The sequence below is a fragment of the Notamacropus eugenii genome, chromosome 2, assembly GCF_028372415.1.
Source record: "Notamacropus eugenii isolate mMacEug1 chromosome 2, mMacEug1.pri_v2, whole genome shotgun sequence".
Lineage (NCBI taxonomy): Eukaryota > Metazoa > Chordata > Mammalia > Diprotodontia > Macropodidae > Notamacropus > Notamacropus eugenii.
In genome coordinates this window covers 287,408,410-287,425,917 of record NC_092873.1, presented here as the reverse complement: position 1 = coordinate 287,425,917, position 17,508 = coordinate 287,408,410, and the positions used below count along the sequence as shown (strand labels likewise).

Here is a 17,508-nt window from a genome sequence, read left to right as displayed (position 1 = left end):
AGATCACTAAAAATGACTCAAAAGTCATATTCTAGGGCTTTCAGTATCCTAGGGTTATCAGTTAATACAAAAAAAAAAAACAACAAAATAAAACGAAAAAATCCTTATCCTGAAGTTCATACACATACAATCAACTCAGGAGTCCATCTCAGCCACCAAGCAAAAAGGATAGCCCTGCTACTTTTCAAACTCTTCTAAGCCATTCCTCAGGTTCTCATTTTATCCTGATTCCCACTGCATTAAAATGTTGAGGAGTTATCTCAAGGAAGTCCACCTCATGTGGTGACATGGTAAAGAGCATTCAACTCAGAATCAGGAGGACTGAGTTCAAATTCCACCTCCATTACAATCAACCCTCCTACCTCCAAGTCCATGCAATAGAAAGGGCTTCATCTGGAATTGAAAATTATCTTTGCAAACAAAACAAAAACAGCTGGGGCAGCTGAAAAGGAAGGAAATCTTCCCGCAGTGGGGCCTGCATTCTTCCCTTACCCTCCACCAAAGTCCCCAGACCTTTAGAAACAATGTGGTAAAAAGGCATGGAAGGGTGAAGCAGGTGGCACATCCTGCCTAGAGTTACAGGATGCCACACCACTGCACTGGTCACCATGTTACTAACCCTCCTGCCCTCCTCCAGGGTTTATCAAAGAGGTTCCTGGGAAAGCCCCCTAGCAAAGGGACTGTCCTGCTAGAATCTAAATTAGAACTATGGAGTTACTCTCTCTTCCACAGGTCCTTCACCCAAGAGCAGCAAGCTCTCATCTTTCACCCCAATAAGCACCAGGATTCAGTCCTGTTACCTCTCCCTGAACTCACCTCCAGGCTGCTTAGATCTCTCCATCCTCTGTTCTACTATCCTCAACTATAAAGATGGACAGGGTGGTGTTACTTTTTTGCATTTGTATCCTCTGCCCAGCACGCAGAAAGCACTGAATAAATGTTTCTTTTCTTTCTTTCCTTCCTTGTCTCTCCCCCTTCAACCTAGGCTCTCTATCTTCTACATTACATGTGCTTCCCATCTACCCATCTGCTGGAGCTCACAGAAACCTTTCTTCTGAAGACATATGACCCTTTACAACTTTCTCTAGTGCTGGCTGCTGGCTCACAAAAGTTGAAAACTTCTTCCCGATGCCCTCCCTTCCAGGTCGTCCTCCAGTCTCCATTATGAAACACCTTCTCCTTTGAATTCCTCTCCTTCCTTTCTCATTCCCCCTTGCTGAGGAATGTCCTTGTGGCCAGCACCTACCAATCTCCAGGACACTTTCCTTCCTTTCTCAATGAGTTCAGAACCTAACTCCAAGCCTTCTTCTCTCCGTACTCCTTACTCCTGTGCTTTTCTTAAGCCAAGAACCCTTCAAACAACCTGGACTCTTGGCTCATCTACCTCCTCAATTCTCATGACCTACATCTCCATTCTACCTCAGTCCCCTACAGAAGTCGTCACACCTTGGACTTCCCAGTCAGCTGTAACTTCCACCTCTGTGATCTTAAACTCAAATTCCCCTTTCTGATCACTATCTCAGGTGCTTTCACCTCTCTCTCCATCTTACTCCACCTAAACCTGCTCTTCAACCTCACCCTGACCTCAGGCCTCTCCAACCTCTGCCCTTCTCCCAATCCACAATCCCTATTCTTAGCCCCCTTTCCTCCCTTCAGGCTGGTCTCTACAGCAACATTCACTTTCCCTCCCAACTTCCCTTGATCTATGGAGTACACAGGCAATCTCCCAGGCATCTAATCTTGAACTCTTGTCTCTTCTTCACTCTCACATGCAATCATCTGCCAAGCCTGTCAATTCTACCTCTTTGGCATCTCTCACATCTGTTCCTTATATACTCCCACAAAGCCACCATCCTAGCTGAGAACCTCTGATTCACTTGGACTCTTTAAATAACCGCCTAATTGGTCTTCCTGCTTCTAGTCTTTCTCCTCTCCAAACCATCTTTCACAAAGATGTACAAAAAAATCTTCATAAAGCCTAGGGCATGTGCCTTATGGACAGATCATTCCCCTGCCTCCAGTGACTCCTTATTGCTTCTAGGATAAAATTCAAATTCCTTAGCCTGGCACCTAAGATCCTTGATGATTAAAACATTTTTTCTTCTAGCCAAACTGGAAAGCTAGTTGTTCCCTAAATTTAACATGCCATCTCCCATACTCCATGCCTGAAAAGCACTTTTTCCTCACCTCTGACTTTCAACATCTTTCTCTTCCATCAAGGTTTATTTAGCACTCTCTCTCGCTCTCTCTCTCTCTCCCCTCAAAAATTCCTACATCCTTGTCAGACTTTCCTTCACCCCAACCCCTCCCCACCTTATCCCTTATCTCTTTGTACATGTCATATTTCTTCCCACCTCCACTGAATTGTAAGTTCTTGGAGGCAGAGACTGTTCAGTATGCCTTTAATCACAGTGCCTTACAAACAGCAACCATTTAATAATAAACGTTGATCTAAACTCTGTCTCTTACTAATTGTGTGACCACAGGCAAATTGCTTCATCTATGTGGCACCGCACAGGCACGATAAGGACCCTTGCACCACCTTCCACACCGGGATGTTGTGACAAATGCACACGGACAGATGTACCTTATTCCTCGCCCTGGAGCCCAGATCTCCTGGGGAGAGCCCCACCTGTCCTACTCGCCAGGCTTCACTGAGCTCTTCTTTCATTCCTAGTATTCCCTTCCTGCCCCCCACTCTCCCTCCCTCCTTCTCAAAGCACATTCCCTTTACTCCCAACACCACCTTCTTTACTTTCATCCGGACGCTAACTTCCCCAGTGTCTCCCGTGGCTGGGCATCCCCTCCCCACTCACCGGTGAAGCCCTCCCGGCAGAGGCAGGTGTAGCCGCCCTCGCGGCTTCGGCAGCGCCCGTGGGGGCCGCAGGGCCGGGAGTAGCAGAGGTCCACCTCGGTCTCGCAGTAGTCGCCGGTAAAGCCCGGCGGGCAGCGGCAGCGCAGGCCCCCGACCGGGTGGATGGGCCGGAAGAGCACGGAGGCCGAGGAGATGAAGGGCGCGGAGGAGTCGAAGCGCAGCACGGACACGCAGCGCATGTAGTTCTCGCAGGGCTCGCGCAGGCAGATGTTGTCGTCGAAGGGCAGCACGCGCTGCGCCGAGATGGCCGCCAGCAGGCTGCGGTTCAGGTAGAGGCGCTCCTGCAGGTCCTCCGAGGGCACGAAGGGCGGCCCACCGCCGGGCCCGGGCGGCCGCCCCACGGACAGGCTCACGTTGAGGATGTGCGCGCCCGGCGCGTCCGTGTCCCGCTGCACGTTGAACACCACCACGTGGTCCGGCGGCGTGGCCAGCGTGGCGGCCACGCCGCGGATAAAGAGGCCCAGCAGCGGTGACAGGAAGCGTTCCGGCGACATGTCCAGCAGGCGCAGCGTGATGCTGTGCGTGAGCATCTCGTCGGTGATGATGGTGACCCGCAGCACGCACTGGGCGCTCACGCTGTGTGCGCCATCTGTGGGGCAAGACAGAGGGAGTCGTGTGCGGAGGGCACGCGGAGGGCGCGCGGAGCAGAACGAGACTGAGGGGGCCCTTGGCACCAGAGAGATCCCGAGACTTGGACGTGCGGGAGGGGGGGAGGGAAGACAGCAAGACGAGCGAGAACGAGGCTGCAGAGCCCGCGCCCCTCCTCCTCGTCACCTAGAGCCCCCACCCCCAGGCTCGCCCTGCCCCAGGAGAGGCAGCGCATGCGCACACAACCAAGAGGTGCCACTGACAAAAAATGGAGCGGTGCACGTGGCATCTCATTTTTCAGAACGAGTGAATTCCTGAAAAGTTGAGCCAACGTTTCGGTTTTTATAAATCAGAGGCTATTGTAAGGGTATTTTCACGGGCTGCCCTCCGTATTTGGCACACTACCTCCCTCCTCCCCTCCCTAGCTCCCTGCAGGATTGATTCACTTCAAATCCCACCTTCTGCAACGTGCTTTTCCCGTCCCAGCCCAAGTTCTAGGGCCTTCCCTCCGACATGATATTGCACGATCCTATACTGACGCTGCTGATTTCCTGTTGTCCACCCCACTAGCATGAGAGCTCCTCGCCCCCAGCCAGAATGGCAGCTCCTCTCCCCCGTCAGGAGATCTCATCCCCCTCACCAAGCAGAAAGTGAGCTCCTTGAGGGCAGGGTCCACTTTTGTCTTCCTTAGAATCCCCAGCCCCTGGCTTGAAGAGTAAGCCCTTAATCAATGCTCCCTGACTGCCTGGTTGACCAGCGCACCAGGGAAAGAGGCTTCTTAACAAGAATCATGAGACTTTATCGAAGGTCAATTTCCACCTCGTTGGCACCTCCTCTCCCTCTGATTTAGCTTCTGCTACCCTACCTTGCCAGGTCTGCTATGTATAATAATAGCATTAAATCAGCACTTTAAGGGTTGTAAAGCATTTTAAGGATAGGTCTTTTTTTTGGTGGCAGGAGTGTCAGTCAGCAAGCATTTATTAAGCACATACTGTGTGCCAGGCCCTGGGCATAAGGGCTGGACCCTCATCATTTAAATTTTACGGATGAGGAAACTGAGGCTGACGAGTATATTGAAATGTTGGTTTTTCTTGACTATGTTAAAGTTCACAATAAGAAAGACAATTTAAAAGAAAGAACTTTAAAGGGCCATACACGCCCTGCCCCAAAAGTTTTTAGCTCAGGTACCACCATCTCCTATACTGAAAATCTTCTCTCTATTAATACTTTTGGAACACCCTCTATAAGGATATGTTAGTTGTTATTTATTTGGCTCTGTGAATTCCATTCCTCCACAGAGGAATTCCCCTTGAGAAAATCCCCTCTGCCAATTCAAGTGAGCACCCACTCTGCCTCTTGCAGAGATGCCTGGAGTCTCGGAGAGGTTAAATGCCTTGGCCAGAGTAACAGAGCCAGAACTTCTTGGGCCTAGGACTTCCCAGTTTTCCAGTTATTTGCTCCATGCTATTCCAATAGACCTTTCTCACTTTAGCAAACCTGATGGCAGAAACTTGATTTGTGGCAAAGCTAAATGGGTGGAGTCTCACTATAGATTCCTTTAAGAAGCCTGCTTTCTGGTGTATTTAAAATGTGATTTGATTCAGTTTATAAAAACTCATGTTTGCCCAACTTTTCAGGAATTCACTTGTTATGTAAAGGGAAGTGGAACGTGCAGAGCTAGCTAACTGTGGGACAGACTTCTTTTTCTGTCTGTCTCTATAATCAATCTCATTTTGTGTGTGTCCTCTGTCTCTCCCAGAAGACTGGGCCCATGGAGGTGGGGGGCAGGGACCTTTGCCCCTTTCTTCCTCTGTATCTTAAGAAGCCCCAGAAAAGAGATAGCTGAACATAGGAGATTAACAGAGATCTCAGCCTCTCCTAAATATCATCTTCATGCCCTCCACCCCCAACTCAGTCTAGGGAGGCAGGAAGGTTGGATGGAACAATGGTAGGTTCCAGCTTTGGGGGCAGGAGTTTCTCCCCAGTTCCCTAACAACCCTACCCCTCCCCAGTCCCTACAGCTGCCTGGAAGCACAACCTTCATCCCCATGGCAACTACCCCAACACAAAGCATTCCTCCCGCCCAGCTCCTTATGTTCTCAGGGAGCCCAGCTAGGCCCAGGCTGCTGTAGCCCCACCCCAGGGAATCCATAGCAAACCCTCCTTAGCTGGGTGGGGAAATGACTACACACACACACAGACACACACAGACACACACAGACACACAGACACACACACAGACACAGACACACACAGACACACAGACACACACAGACACACACAGACACACACAGACACACAGACACACAGACACACAGACACACACACACACACACACACACACACACACACACACACATATACTGAGTGTCTCAGAAGGCCAGATACTTAATGGTGCTGTGGACTGGGACAGACCTTGGCACAAAAGGATTTTAGGATGGGGCCCCTCCACCCTCCACCCCAGAGAACTATTTGTAAAAGACTTCACTAACTGCTCTTCACACAGACCCACAGATACAGACACAGACCTACACTGTGCATTGAAATATTTAAGTATATTACATAAGCACACATACTTGTGACCATAAATACATACATGCCTAACGGCACACACTCCCACAACATATCTAACTTACAGACACACACTAGAGTATATGTATTCTGAAATATAGTTACACACCTAACTACATATTAGAAATAGAAACAGAAACCTGGAAATAGAAAGAGGAAGCCTCCTCCAGGTACTGATCATCTCCCAGAGAGAGAGGGAGAGAGACAGACAGACAGACAAAGAGAGGGAAAGAAAGAGGGACAGAGAGAGAGAGAGAGAAAAAGAGGGGGAGAGGAAGGGAGAGAGATGTGGGGGGGAGTAATGGGAGCCTTGGAGAGCCAGGAACAGTGGGGTTCAAGTCCCACCTCTGTCACATACCCTGGACGTCACTTCATCCCCACTCTAAGACTCTGAATTGCAGAGAAGGTGTCAAAGTCCACTGGTAGGAGTTTGCTTACCCAGGTGCTCCCTTTGTGCCTAGGTCCAGTCCCTATCCCTGGAACACCACTTCCCCTCTCCTCATCTCTGTCTGTTGACATTCTATGTAGCTGTCCCTCCCTGTTATTCAAGAGCAAATGTCAAATGTCATCCTTTCCATAAAAACTTCCCTGATTCCCTAGTCAGTGGTGAGCCTCTATCACTTCCCTCCCTGACCCCCACCCCTAGAAGCAAAAAACAAACAAACAAAAAAACTCAAGCGGAGAACTCTAGAACCTACAATGCCCAAATTCAAATCCTATTTCTGACTCCTAATAGCTGTGTGGTGATGGGCAAGACACTTAACCTCTCTGAGTCATGGGTTTAGATAAGGCTCAGATAAGGTGATTTATGGAAAGTGTTTTGCAAGCTTCAAAAACTCGATGTAAATGTCAATTATTAGTATTGTGTATTTATCATGTATCATTCTGTGCCATAATTATTTGTATATGAATTTTTGTAGATTGGGAGCTCACGAAGGCCAAGCCCAGTCTTTGCTTCTCAGTATCCAGCACTCTCTGCATATGATAGCTTCTGGACACAATTTAGAAAGGCCCAAAGACAATTAGGCAGATTCAGAGGAAGCCAACCAAGACTTGCCGAGCAGTGGAAGCCAGGCTCTATACAAGGATCGGTTGAAAGCTATGCTATAGAGGACGAGCAGTAGATGTAGAGACAGGGAACCTGGATTTGAACTCTAGCTTTGCTACTTACTATCTCTCTGACCTTACCCAAGTCTTAGCCTCCCCATCTGTGAAATGGCACCTGGACAGCCAAGGGGCACAGTAGTTAGAGTGCTGAAGCTGGAATCTGGAAGACCCGAGCTCAAATCTAGCATTAGACACTTACCAATTGTGTGACTCTGGGCCAGTAAGTCATTTAAACTCTTTGCCTCAGTTTCCTCATCTGTAATGGGGATAATAATAGCAATCCTACCTTTCAAGGTTGTGAAGATCGAATGACAAAACTGTAAAGCACTTAAGTGCCTTGCACATATATAAATGTTAGCAATTATTATTATTATTAAAATGAGGATGCTAGATTAGCTGATCCCTTTAGGTCTAAGGATTAAAGAGATGGAAACTGGTAGACTTCTACTCCACAGTGAAGGAGTGGTACTGTCCTTCAAAACGGAGGATTTCACAAAAAACACTCAGGAGGGTGTAACTCGCAGAAACAGGTGACTGAGATTGGAAGAGGAGAATCTCTCTCTGCCCTGGGTGATCTCCAAAGATAGGTCATGCTGAAATCTGCCCTGGGCACTGATTCAACAAGCAGTGATTAAGCATCTTCTGTGTGCTGGATACAGGTGAAGTGTGTGACTTAGATAAGACATGAGCTCCTCATGGAGCTAACAAAAACACAAATAACTCTAATACACAATATTACACCATGAGTGCATTAGAGAAGTGAAAAGCAAAGTGTTGTAGGAGGTCCAAGGGAGACCTCCTGATGGCAGATCCTGGTAGATTTCATGGAGGAGGAGGCATCTAAGTTGGTTTTAAAAGGAATTGGAGTGGGGGGGGGAGAGGGAAGAAGGAAACAGCAAATAGAGGGGAATCATCCAGGTCTAGAATGAGCCAGTCTAAATGCATACTCATTCATATTCCACCCTGAAGCCATACACATCTTGCTTGGAGTTTTGTATAAAATTCAGGATTTGAAATAGATGATCTCTAAAAATCCTTTCCACTCTAAATATGATCATCTTACTTTGAACCAGATGCCCCACCATGGACCCTTACTCCCTGCGATTAGCCGTAATGGACTTGATGCTTTAGCAAAGCAAACTTTATACCATCCCCCCACCTCTGGAACCAAAGCCTCTGCTACTAATTACCCATGTGAATATGGGAGGTCATTCTAACTCTCTGGGCCTCATTTTCCTCATCTGTCTGGACTAAATGACCTCTGAGGGCCTTTTCAGCTCTGAATCTATGATCCTAGGACTTCCCAGCCTCTAAATAGGCCACTCTCCCTGACCTGCCATGCCTCCCTGCCTTTCCTTTCCTCTATACCCAACTATGAAGTTGCCATTGTTTTAAACCCTGCCCTAAATTCACCACCTCCAGGAAACCCGGCTTAACCCCTCTGGCTCTGCAATCCTCCATTAAACTGCAATAAATTCCTTGCACATAAGGGATGGAGAATCAGATGTTTCAAATTCAAGCTCTGTGAACTTGATCCTGTCAAAGCTGATAAAGGTTTGTCCAACTGAATTATCATGAATAATAGCTCTCACATTTCTATATCACTTTTTTTGCTTGTGAAGTGCTTTCCTCATGACAATCCAATGAGATGATGATAATAATAATTCACACAACATTTGAAGCTTAACAAACACTTCCCTTACCATCACCCTGTGATGTGGGGCATGTATTACCCCTATTTTACAAATGAGGAAAGTATGCTTCGACAAGGTAAAGGGACTTGCCCAGGGTCATACAGCTAGTAAGTGTCTGAGGCTGGATTTGCACTTAGGTCTTCCTGATTCCAGACCCAGAGTTCTATCCACTTTGACACAAAATAAGGGAATAATTTAATCTCTGCCCTCAAGGATCTCACATTCTTCTGGGGTAGACAATGCGCACAAAATGTACATACAAGGCCTAAACATGCAAATGGAAGATAATCTCATTAGGTACTAACAGTAGGGGGGACTCAATTATTCCTTCTTGTTTTCATATCACTTGTGTATTTCTTGCATTAGATTAAAATCCCTTAAAGAAAGGGGCATTTTCTCCTCCTTCCTCATTACCTCCACACAGAATCCAGCTCTCAGCTGTACGCACAAAAGAACCAAGAGTTTAAGAAAGTGACTGTCTGATCACATGGTGCATAGTTGAAAGAGGAGACCTTAACACTCAGCTCTGCTGATCAATGTGTCTCCATCTCTCCCCTCAGTGCCCCAGGTGGTCAGATTTCCTCACTCCAGAGAGTGTATCTAAAGGCTAGCCTCCTGCCCTGCCTCCCACCCTGTCCTGGGCATCTGTGTCTGTCTGTCTCCTCATTTCTAGTCTGTCCCCTTCCCCCCTGATCCACCCTGTTGCTTCCCATCTGTTCTTTCATCTGTAGCCACCTGCCCCACACTTTTCTATTCTCTTTCCTTCCTCCCTCAGCTTCCACCCCATCCACTTACGCACCAGAGAAGTAAGGATGTGTGAGAATGACTGCCCAGTAGAAAAGGGTATTTGGGGAGAGTTAGAGGGGAAAAGGAGAGGGTTAGGATAGAAGACAGTCTACCCCTTTACCCACCTACCCTCCAGATTGGATGGGAGAAGGCTATGGGTAGAATCAGGGTACCCAAAAAACACTAGCAAAAACCAGTCCCCCAGCCCTCTATGTAATCCCTCATTACTCAAGAATGGCCATAGGGCACTAGTAATCACAAAAACCATTCCAGTCCTAAACTGTCTCTCTGCCAGATACCAGGGACACAACCCAATCCAGAAATGTTCATCTCTAAGGGAAAAGTGGATCAGGGGCACTAAATAGGAAGCACCTCTATGTCTGAACTGAGAAGGAAGAGAAAGAGAGGGAAAGAGAGAGAGAGAGGGAAAGAGAGAGACAGAGACAGAGAGAATGAGAGACACAGAGAGAGAGACAGGGAGGGAGAGAGAGAAGGAGGGAGAGAGATGGAGAGGGAGATAGAGGAGAAGGAGAGAGAGAGAGGAGAGGGAGAGAAAGAGAGAGAGGAAAGGGAAACAGAGGAGAGGGGAAACAGAGAGAGAGAGAGGAGAGAGAAAGACAGGGGGGGGGGAGGAGAGGGGGAGAGAGAAAGATCGATCAGACTAAGGGAAGATCATTAGAAGCGAAATTGGGGCCATATCGGCTCCCGGGAAAATGAAAGGGAGGGAGGGAGACAAAGAGAGACAAAAAAGCAGAAGTAGGAATCTAGATAGAGAGACAAAGAGACACATGGAAAGAAACAAAGAGACATGGGAAGAGAGATCTAGGGAGGGAGAAAAGAGAAAAGAAACAGAGAAAGGGAGCTGGTGATGGAAAAAGAGAGAAAAGAAATTCAGAGTGAGATAGAAAAAATCAAGCAGAAGAAAGAGAGGGATTCACAGCATAGGAGGGTGAAGGAGGGCAGGGAGGAGAAGAAAACATGGGCAAGAGAAAGAGAGAAAGAAGAGACAAAGAATAGGGGAAGAGAGACAAAGGTCTAGGGGCAGCAATGGGCTCCCCCTCCTCAGTCTAATGCTTAACTTTGGGGTTGCCATAGTGACTGCCTCCAAGGGTCAGAGCCTGGGGGAAAGGGTGGGGTTCTGAATCTGGGGGAGGGGCAGGGATGGGACCACAAGGCGCCTCTGAATTCCCTCCCCATTTAATTCTCAGAGAACCAGGGCATCACAAGGGCATGAAAGACTGGGAAAAACTGTGCCCTGGCAAGGGATAAAAGAGCCGGAGGTACCCTTCCAGAACTCCGTTCTCTCCTTTTCCACCCCAGTGCATCACTGTCTCATCGTGCCCCTGCTCTGAGGGGGAGAGTATCAGTCTTCACCCTAACAGGCTCAATAACCTCTAGGATCCCTACTAGCTCCAAGTCTATGAGCCTATGGACCCCAGCCTTCTGAACACTTGTCCCATAAAGAGCTCAGCTCCATCTCTATAACATGGGGGTTCTTAACCCTTTTTGGTGTTGCAGACTCCCTTGGAATCTAGTAAAACTTATGGACTCCTTAGAATAATCTTTTTAAATGTTTAAAATAAAAAACATAGTATTACTAAGGAAACCAATTCTATTGAAATACAGTTAACAAAATATTTTTTAAAAATTCAGACTTAAGTTAAGATCCCTTCTCTTGGGAGAGGGGAAACTGAGGGAACAAACAGGGCAGAGCCTCTCCCCAAGTCACTTAACTTCCCTGGGACTCAATTTCTTCACTTGTAGAATGGGGATATGGGACAAGATGTTCTCTAATGTTCTTTCCAGCCCTCACACTGTATGATTTTATAAGTTCCTGCTCCCAGCTATGCCCTAAGTCCCTTGTAAAAATAGAGGTTGGGGGGAGAGGGGAAGGGAGATATCTGAAAAAAAAAAAATAACCACTCCTCTGGCCAGACTCATATGTGGGAAAGGTAGAAGCCCTGTGTTCACCTTCCTTTTGGCCTCTCACTTCAGGATGCTTTTCTGGTAAGACCCCACACACGTCTACAATCCTAACCTCAATATGGATAAGCAGCTGGTATACCTCTTCTGTCCCTTGCTGTTAGTGCCAAATGATTTCTTTGCATACCTCCTCCCACCCTAGACAGAAATCTCTCGTTAGGGTCTCATCTGTTCCCCATCTTGGTGTGTGTGGAGGAAATCTCAGTTCTTCAGCCCCAAGAGTCATCTCCCCACCAACCCCAACTATGCTAAACAAGAGGATATTATCTCGAAGAAAGGGGTAGAATGCCCTCCATTCTGCCCCCAGGGAGTTTGCAGGCCGTACTGCTCTGCCGGGCATCAGGAATGCCTCAACTTGGGTCCTGGCCAGATTCTCTCTCTCTCTCTCTCTCTCTCTCACACACACACACACACACACACACACACACACACACACACACACACACACACACACACACACACACACACACACACACACACACACACACACACACACACACACACACACACACACACACACACACACTACCCTTAAAAGGTAGGGAAAAGGTAGAATGTTCTTCTAGGGATCCTTTCCTGTACTGTAAGTCTCTGTCCATCCTGGCCCCCTAAACTCACATTCCTTTGATCTGAGGAAGGAAGGATGGATCTGAGGGAATCCAACTTTCAGCTGGGAGAAAGGGAAGATTAGGTTTCCCTGGGATCAGTGTGTGTGTGTGTGTGTGTGTGTGTGTGTGTGTGTGTGTGTGTGTGCGCGCACTTGGTGGGCAGGGAGATACAGGCTCAACGAATCCAGGGGGCCCCATCCAGTGCCTGCCTACTTTGCATCCCCTGCCCCCCAGGACCCCAAACCCCAGCCTGTGACAGTGGGGTTTGTTTGGACGGAGACAATGAGCTCTGGGCTCACTTCCTGCAGTGAACTCTGGAGGGGGGTAGCAGCCCCAGCTCTTTCAGCCGAGAAGGGAAAGAATGTACTAGACAAAGTCCCCATCAGGCTCCTGCTCAGCCTAGAGGGAGAGGGGGCCAGAAGGGGCTGGACTCTAGGGTCCTGACCTTACTGTGTGCCCCCTCCCCCCTCTATATCCACAGACCAGCTTTGGCCCTAGTTGCTAGACGAGATCACAAAAGCTTCATGGGTCAGAGGCCTGGGGGAGATGGTCAAAGTGCAGGGGTGTGTGTGGGAAGGAAACCTGGATGTTCTCTCAGCTGCCGGAGACAGACTGGGCATAGGGACAATTTCATCTCAAACCTGCCTTCATCTCTCCACCTCAGCTCACCTGTCCACCAGTGTCTTCTTCACCAGTTTGTTTTTTTCCCCAGTTTCTTGGCAGCTGCACCAGGCTACAAATCTAAGCCCTACCCCCCTCCACATCACACATTAGGGCCAGAAGAAGGGATCCAGGGGCATCCAACTGCAACAAACCAACCCAAGCTGTGGGGCAGGAGGTGGAAGGAGTCAGAGACGCTAGGATTCCTTTGGGTCTTTTCCCAGGCCAGTGATTGCCCTACCTTGGCCATAGTCAAACTCAGGGCAGAGGAATGAATGAGACACCCACCCTCCACTTCCAGGGGGTCTATCTGCTGGTGTCCCCCCACCTCACCCCAACACTGCCTCACTGCCTTCCCAGTCTCCTCCTCCACAACCCTGGGAGTAGACTCCTCCCCTAATCCCACAACCAGACCTGTCCCAGGCCTACCCCCAAATTCCCCTGAGACTTCCTCACAGCCCCTCCCAAGCTCTAGGGGGACCACACAACACCTCCCCAACACATACACTCAATCCTTACCTGTCACTGACACGCTCATGATGGCCTCCAAAGGTCGATTGTTGTCCAGGGCCTTGCTCAGCCTCAATTCCCCCGTGGAGGCGTTAAGCAGCACCAGGCTGAGCTCATTCCCACGTTCAAAGCTGTAGCTCAGTGTGTCAGAGACGTCGGGGTCGTGGGCTGGCACCCGGCCAATAGCACCCCCTGGAAAGCTACTGGAGCGGTTGGTGACATAGTTGTTGAACAGGATCTCAAAGTTGCCCAGGACAGGGGGATTGTCATTGCGGTCAAGGAGGCGGACATGAACAGTGGCTCGGCTCACCAGTGGGGCTGAGGTGGCTTGGATAACAAGGACGTACTCTGCCCGCGCCTCATAGTCCAGGTCCACCAAGGCAGTCAACTCCCCAGAAAAGATATCTAGTTGGAAGACCTCAGGAATGTTACCCTCCACAATCTGGTACATGATCTGGGCATTGGTGCCCTCATCAGGGTCTGTGGCTGTAACCCGAGCCACAGCCAAACCAATAGGGCTATTCTCTTCCACAAACACATCAAACTCATCTTGTTCAAAAACAGGTGGATTGTCATTTACATCCAGTATAGTCACCATTACCTCCACTGGTGTCCTGGCTGGGGGGATACCCTTGTCCACAGCAAATGCCCGTAGGACATACTGGGCCACGTTCTCCCGGTCTAACCTCCGCAGTGTGCGCACTATGCCTGAAGTGGACTCAACAATGAAGTCACCATCGCCATCATCCCCACCTTGGAAAGTGTAGAAAACTCTACCATTTAATCCTGAATCACGGTCTGTGGCTGAAATCTGTAAGACACTAGTGAAGGGTGGCACATCCTCATAGATGCTGCCTTGATAGGAATCACGCAGGAACTGGGGGGCATTATCATTGACATCGTTGACTAGGATTTCCAAGTATGTGGTGTCTGACTTCTGGGGGATGCCATTGTCCCGGGCAGTGATGGCTAGAGTGTAGGAAACCTGGTCCTCATAGTCCAGCTCAGCCTGGGTGGTGACAGCCCCAGTGTCTCCGTCGATGCGGAACTGGGGTATGCTATCCTCCATGAAATAGGTGATGCGAGCATTCTCACCTGTGTCTTCATCGGTGGCACTGATCAAGACTACAGTGGTGCCTGCTGGCCTGTCCTCGTTGACGTTGACAGTATAATGAGAGCTCTGGAAGACTGGGCGGTGGGTATTGGCGTCTGTGACATTTACCACAACTTGGGCTGTGTCCTGACGTGTGCCATCCGAGGCTGTGACGGCCAGCACGTACTGTCGCTCCAACTTGTAGTCGAGGGGCAATGCCAGGGAAACCAGTCCTCCACCACTCTGGCTGGTGATGGAGAATCGGTTGCGAGTATTGCCGCTAGCAATCTGGTAAGTAATGACACTGTGCGCATCCCGGTCCACAGCTGAAACTGTCACTACGCTGGTACCTACAGCTGCATCCTCATTCAGGCGCACTGCGTACTCTGGTTGAGTGAAGGTTGGGTTGTTGTCGTTGACGTCAAGGATGGTTACGCTGACACTGGCAGAGGCTGTCAATGGGGGTGTGCCATGGTCCCTCGCCTCCACCCCAAAGCTGTAGAAGTCTACCTCCTCTCGGTCCAGCTCAGCAGCCACAGATATCCAACCTGTACCATTATTGATGGTGAAGGGAAAGTCAGGACCAACGCCAGCCAATCGGTACTCCAGGCGTGCATTATCACCTGCATCGGCATCAATGGCCTGGACGTGGAGGACCAGATACCCCAGGGGGACACTCTCTAGTACTGTAGCCTGGAAGGGGGTACTGACAAATATGGGGGCATTGTCATTGATGTCTAGGACTTGCACTGTTACCAGGCCTGAGACATTGGAGAGTGGAGGACGGCCCCCATCCTGGGCCCGAATCCGGAGGGTATATTCTTTGGCTGTCTCATAGTCCAAGGGGCTCACAACATCCAGTGCCCCTGTCTGAGCATCCAAGTAAAACTGGCCACGGGCATTGCCACTCATGATACTATAGTGGACCAGAGCATTGCTACCTTTGTCACGGTCTGTGGCTGTGACACGAAGTACAGGGGCACCAGGGGTCACATCTTCCCTCACCTGGACTACATAGCGCTTCTCGCTGAACTGGGGGGCGTTATCATTGTCATCCTCCACGGACAGACACACAGCTGCTGTGGCGCTCCGTGGACCAGGATCCCGACCCTGATCACTTGCCTCCACGGTTAGCTGGTATGATTCTACGGCCTCCCGGTCTACAGGTCCCCGGGTGCGAATCACACCAGAACGGGGATCAATCTCAAAGACCTCAGGGGGAGTACCACCAGGCCCCTCCACCAGACGATAGAGGATGTTGGCATTGGGAGGAGCATCGCCATCTGTGGCTCGAACTGTAAGTACCTCATAGCCCACTTCCAGGTTCTCTCTCAAACTCTCCTTGTACTCAGACTGCTCAAAAACAGGATTGTGGTCATTGGTATCAGTCACTGTGATGGTTAGTGTGGCCAGGGCACTCCGCCGAGGTGTACCATGATCCTGGGCAGTAACCCTGAAGACATGGGTACTCTTGGTTTCTCGGTCCAGTTCCTCAGCAGTAGACACAGCTCCAGTGACTGGATCCAAGGAGAAGAATTGGTTGGATCTGCTATCAAAAAGGGCATCCATGGTATACTCTAGCCGACCTGCTTCACCTTCATCTGGGTCCACAGCCCTCAGTGATGCCACTGGCGTGCCCACTGGCTGGTTCTCAGGCACAGTGGCCTGATACACAGGCGACTGGAATTGGGGAGCTGTGTTCACATTGCGTTTCCTTCGACTTCCTGGGAGATCCCCAGGCATCCACTTCTCAACCCAGTGTCCCTGGGCCCATGCCAGTCTGCAGAGTTGGCACTGCAGCTGTGGTACCTGAATGCACTGATGCCCTGGGGGCAGGGTGAGTTTGCCCTGTGGGGAGATGTGGCCTCGGGCACCCAGCAGGCGGCAGCTCCAGGGACAGCCCACAGGAGCTGGTGGCAGGGGGATATGAGCCCCAGGCTCTGGGCACCAGGCTCTTCTGCTTCTAAAACTATCCAGGGGCACCAGGCGGCTAGTCAACTCAGGCCCCCAGGCCCGGCAGCGACTGGTGTGTAGCCAGTGGCCCTCAGTCCCAGCTGGGCAGAACCAATGCTGGGGAGTGCAGAGAGCTGGAGAGCTCGGGTCCCGGGCTTCCAGGGACCGGCAGGACGAAGGGGCCAGGGCAAAGCTCCCGGGGCCCCGCTGTAGCAGCAGCGACAGCAGCAGCAGGAGTGGGGCGCGGGCGACCCGGCCCCGCATCTCTCCCTCCTCCCGGCCGGGTCAGCGGCGGCGGCGGCTCCTCCTCCGGCTCCTCCCGGCCCCGCTGCGCCGCATGCCCGGGCCGGGGGCACCTGATTGCCGGGACCTTCCCGTGCGCGCTCCCTCCGGGCCCGGCCTCGGTGGATCTCCTGCGCCCTAGAGTTTCTCTGCTCACCTCTGGCCTGATCTTTCCTCTGCGGCTCCCGGATCCCCGCAACTGCTCAGAATCCCTCCTGCGCCCCTGGCCCCCCCACCCCCAGCTCAGCCCGCAGCCCCGTGGGGGGCTCCCCCACACTCCTAAAGCCCCGCGCTGTCCTAGATCTCTGCCCTGTGTCCCCAAACTCCCACCTGCGTCCCCGCTCCTCACCTGTCCCTCCGGGGTTCTCCCGCAGGATTGCCGATCCCCGCGCCCCGAATCTTCAGGTCTGCCCCACTCCGCCCGCAGCTCGGGATCGGTCCTGGCGCACCCCCACCTCCGCCTTCCCCCTCCCCCTCCCGATCCTGCCCAGCGCTACCGCATCTCCCACCTGCGCCTCCAGACCGCCCCGCCGGGCCCCTGGAGCTCCTTCCCTACAGCCCCGCCAGTCGCTCCGAGACCCTCACGGTCCCCCTACACCCCCGGCCGGCTCTCCCTTCGGGCACGGAGCCCCCCGCGCTCGCCTCGCCTCGCCTCCCCGGCCGTGAGCTCTGCAGAGCAGTGGCGGCTGCGGGCGGCTCATTACCATAGACCTGCTCCTCTCCTATGCGACTCTTAAAGCGGCGACGCCAGGCCCGAGCGGGCTAACGTGGGCCCGCCCCCAGCCCTGTCTCCCAGCC

At 51.0% G+C, this 17,508-nt stretch overlaps 1 protein-coding gene across 1 annotated transcript in view; it reads right to left on the bottom strand.

The window, feature by feature from the left end:
• CELSR2 (cadherin EGF LAG seven-pass G-type receptor 2) overlaps positions 1-16,814 on the bottom strand; it is a 51,462-nt gene extending 34,648 nt beyond the window's left edge. Inside the window, exons 1-2 of the mRNA XM_072644233.1 lie at positions 13,392-16,814; positions 2,817-3,464 (exon numbers count right to left, since the gene is read on the bottom strand). Coding sequence (XP_072500334.1) covers positions 2,817-3,464; positions 13,392-16,692 — 3,949 coding nt within the window. The 5' untranslated portion in view covers positions 16,693-16,814. The remainder of the gene's footprint in view (positions 1-2,816; positions 3,465-13,391) is intronic.
• Positions 16,815-17,508: the final 694 nt, after the last annotated feature.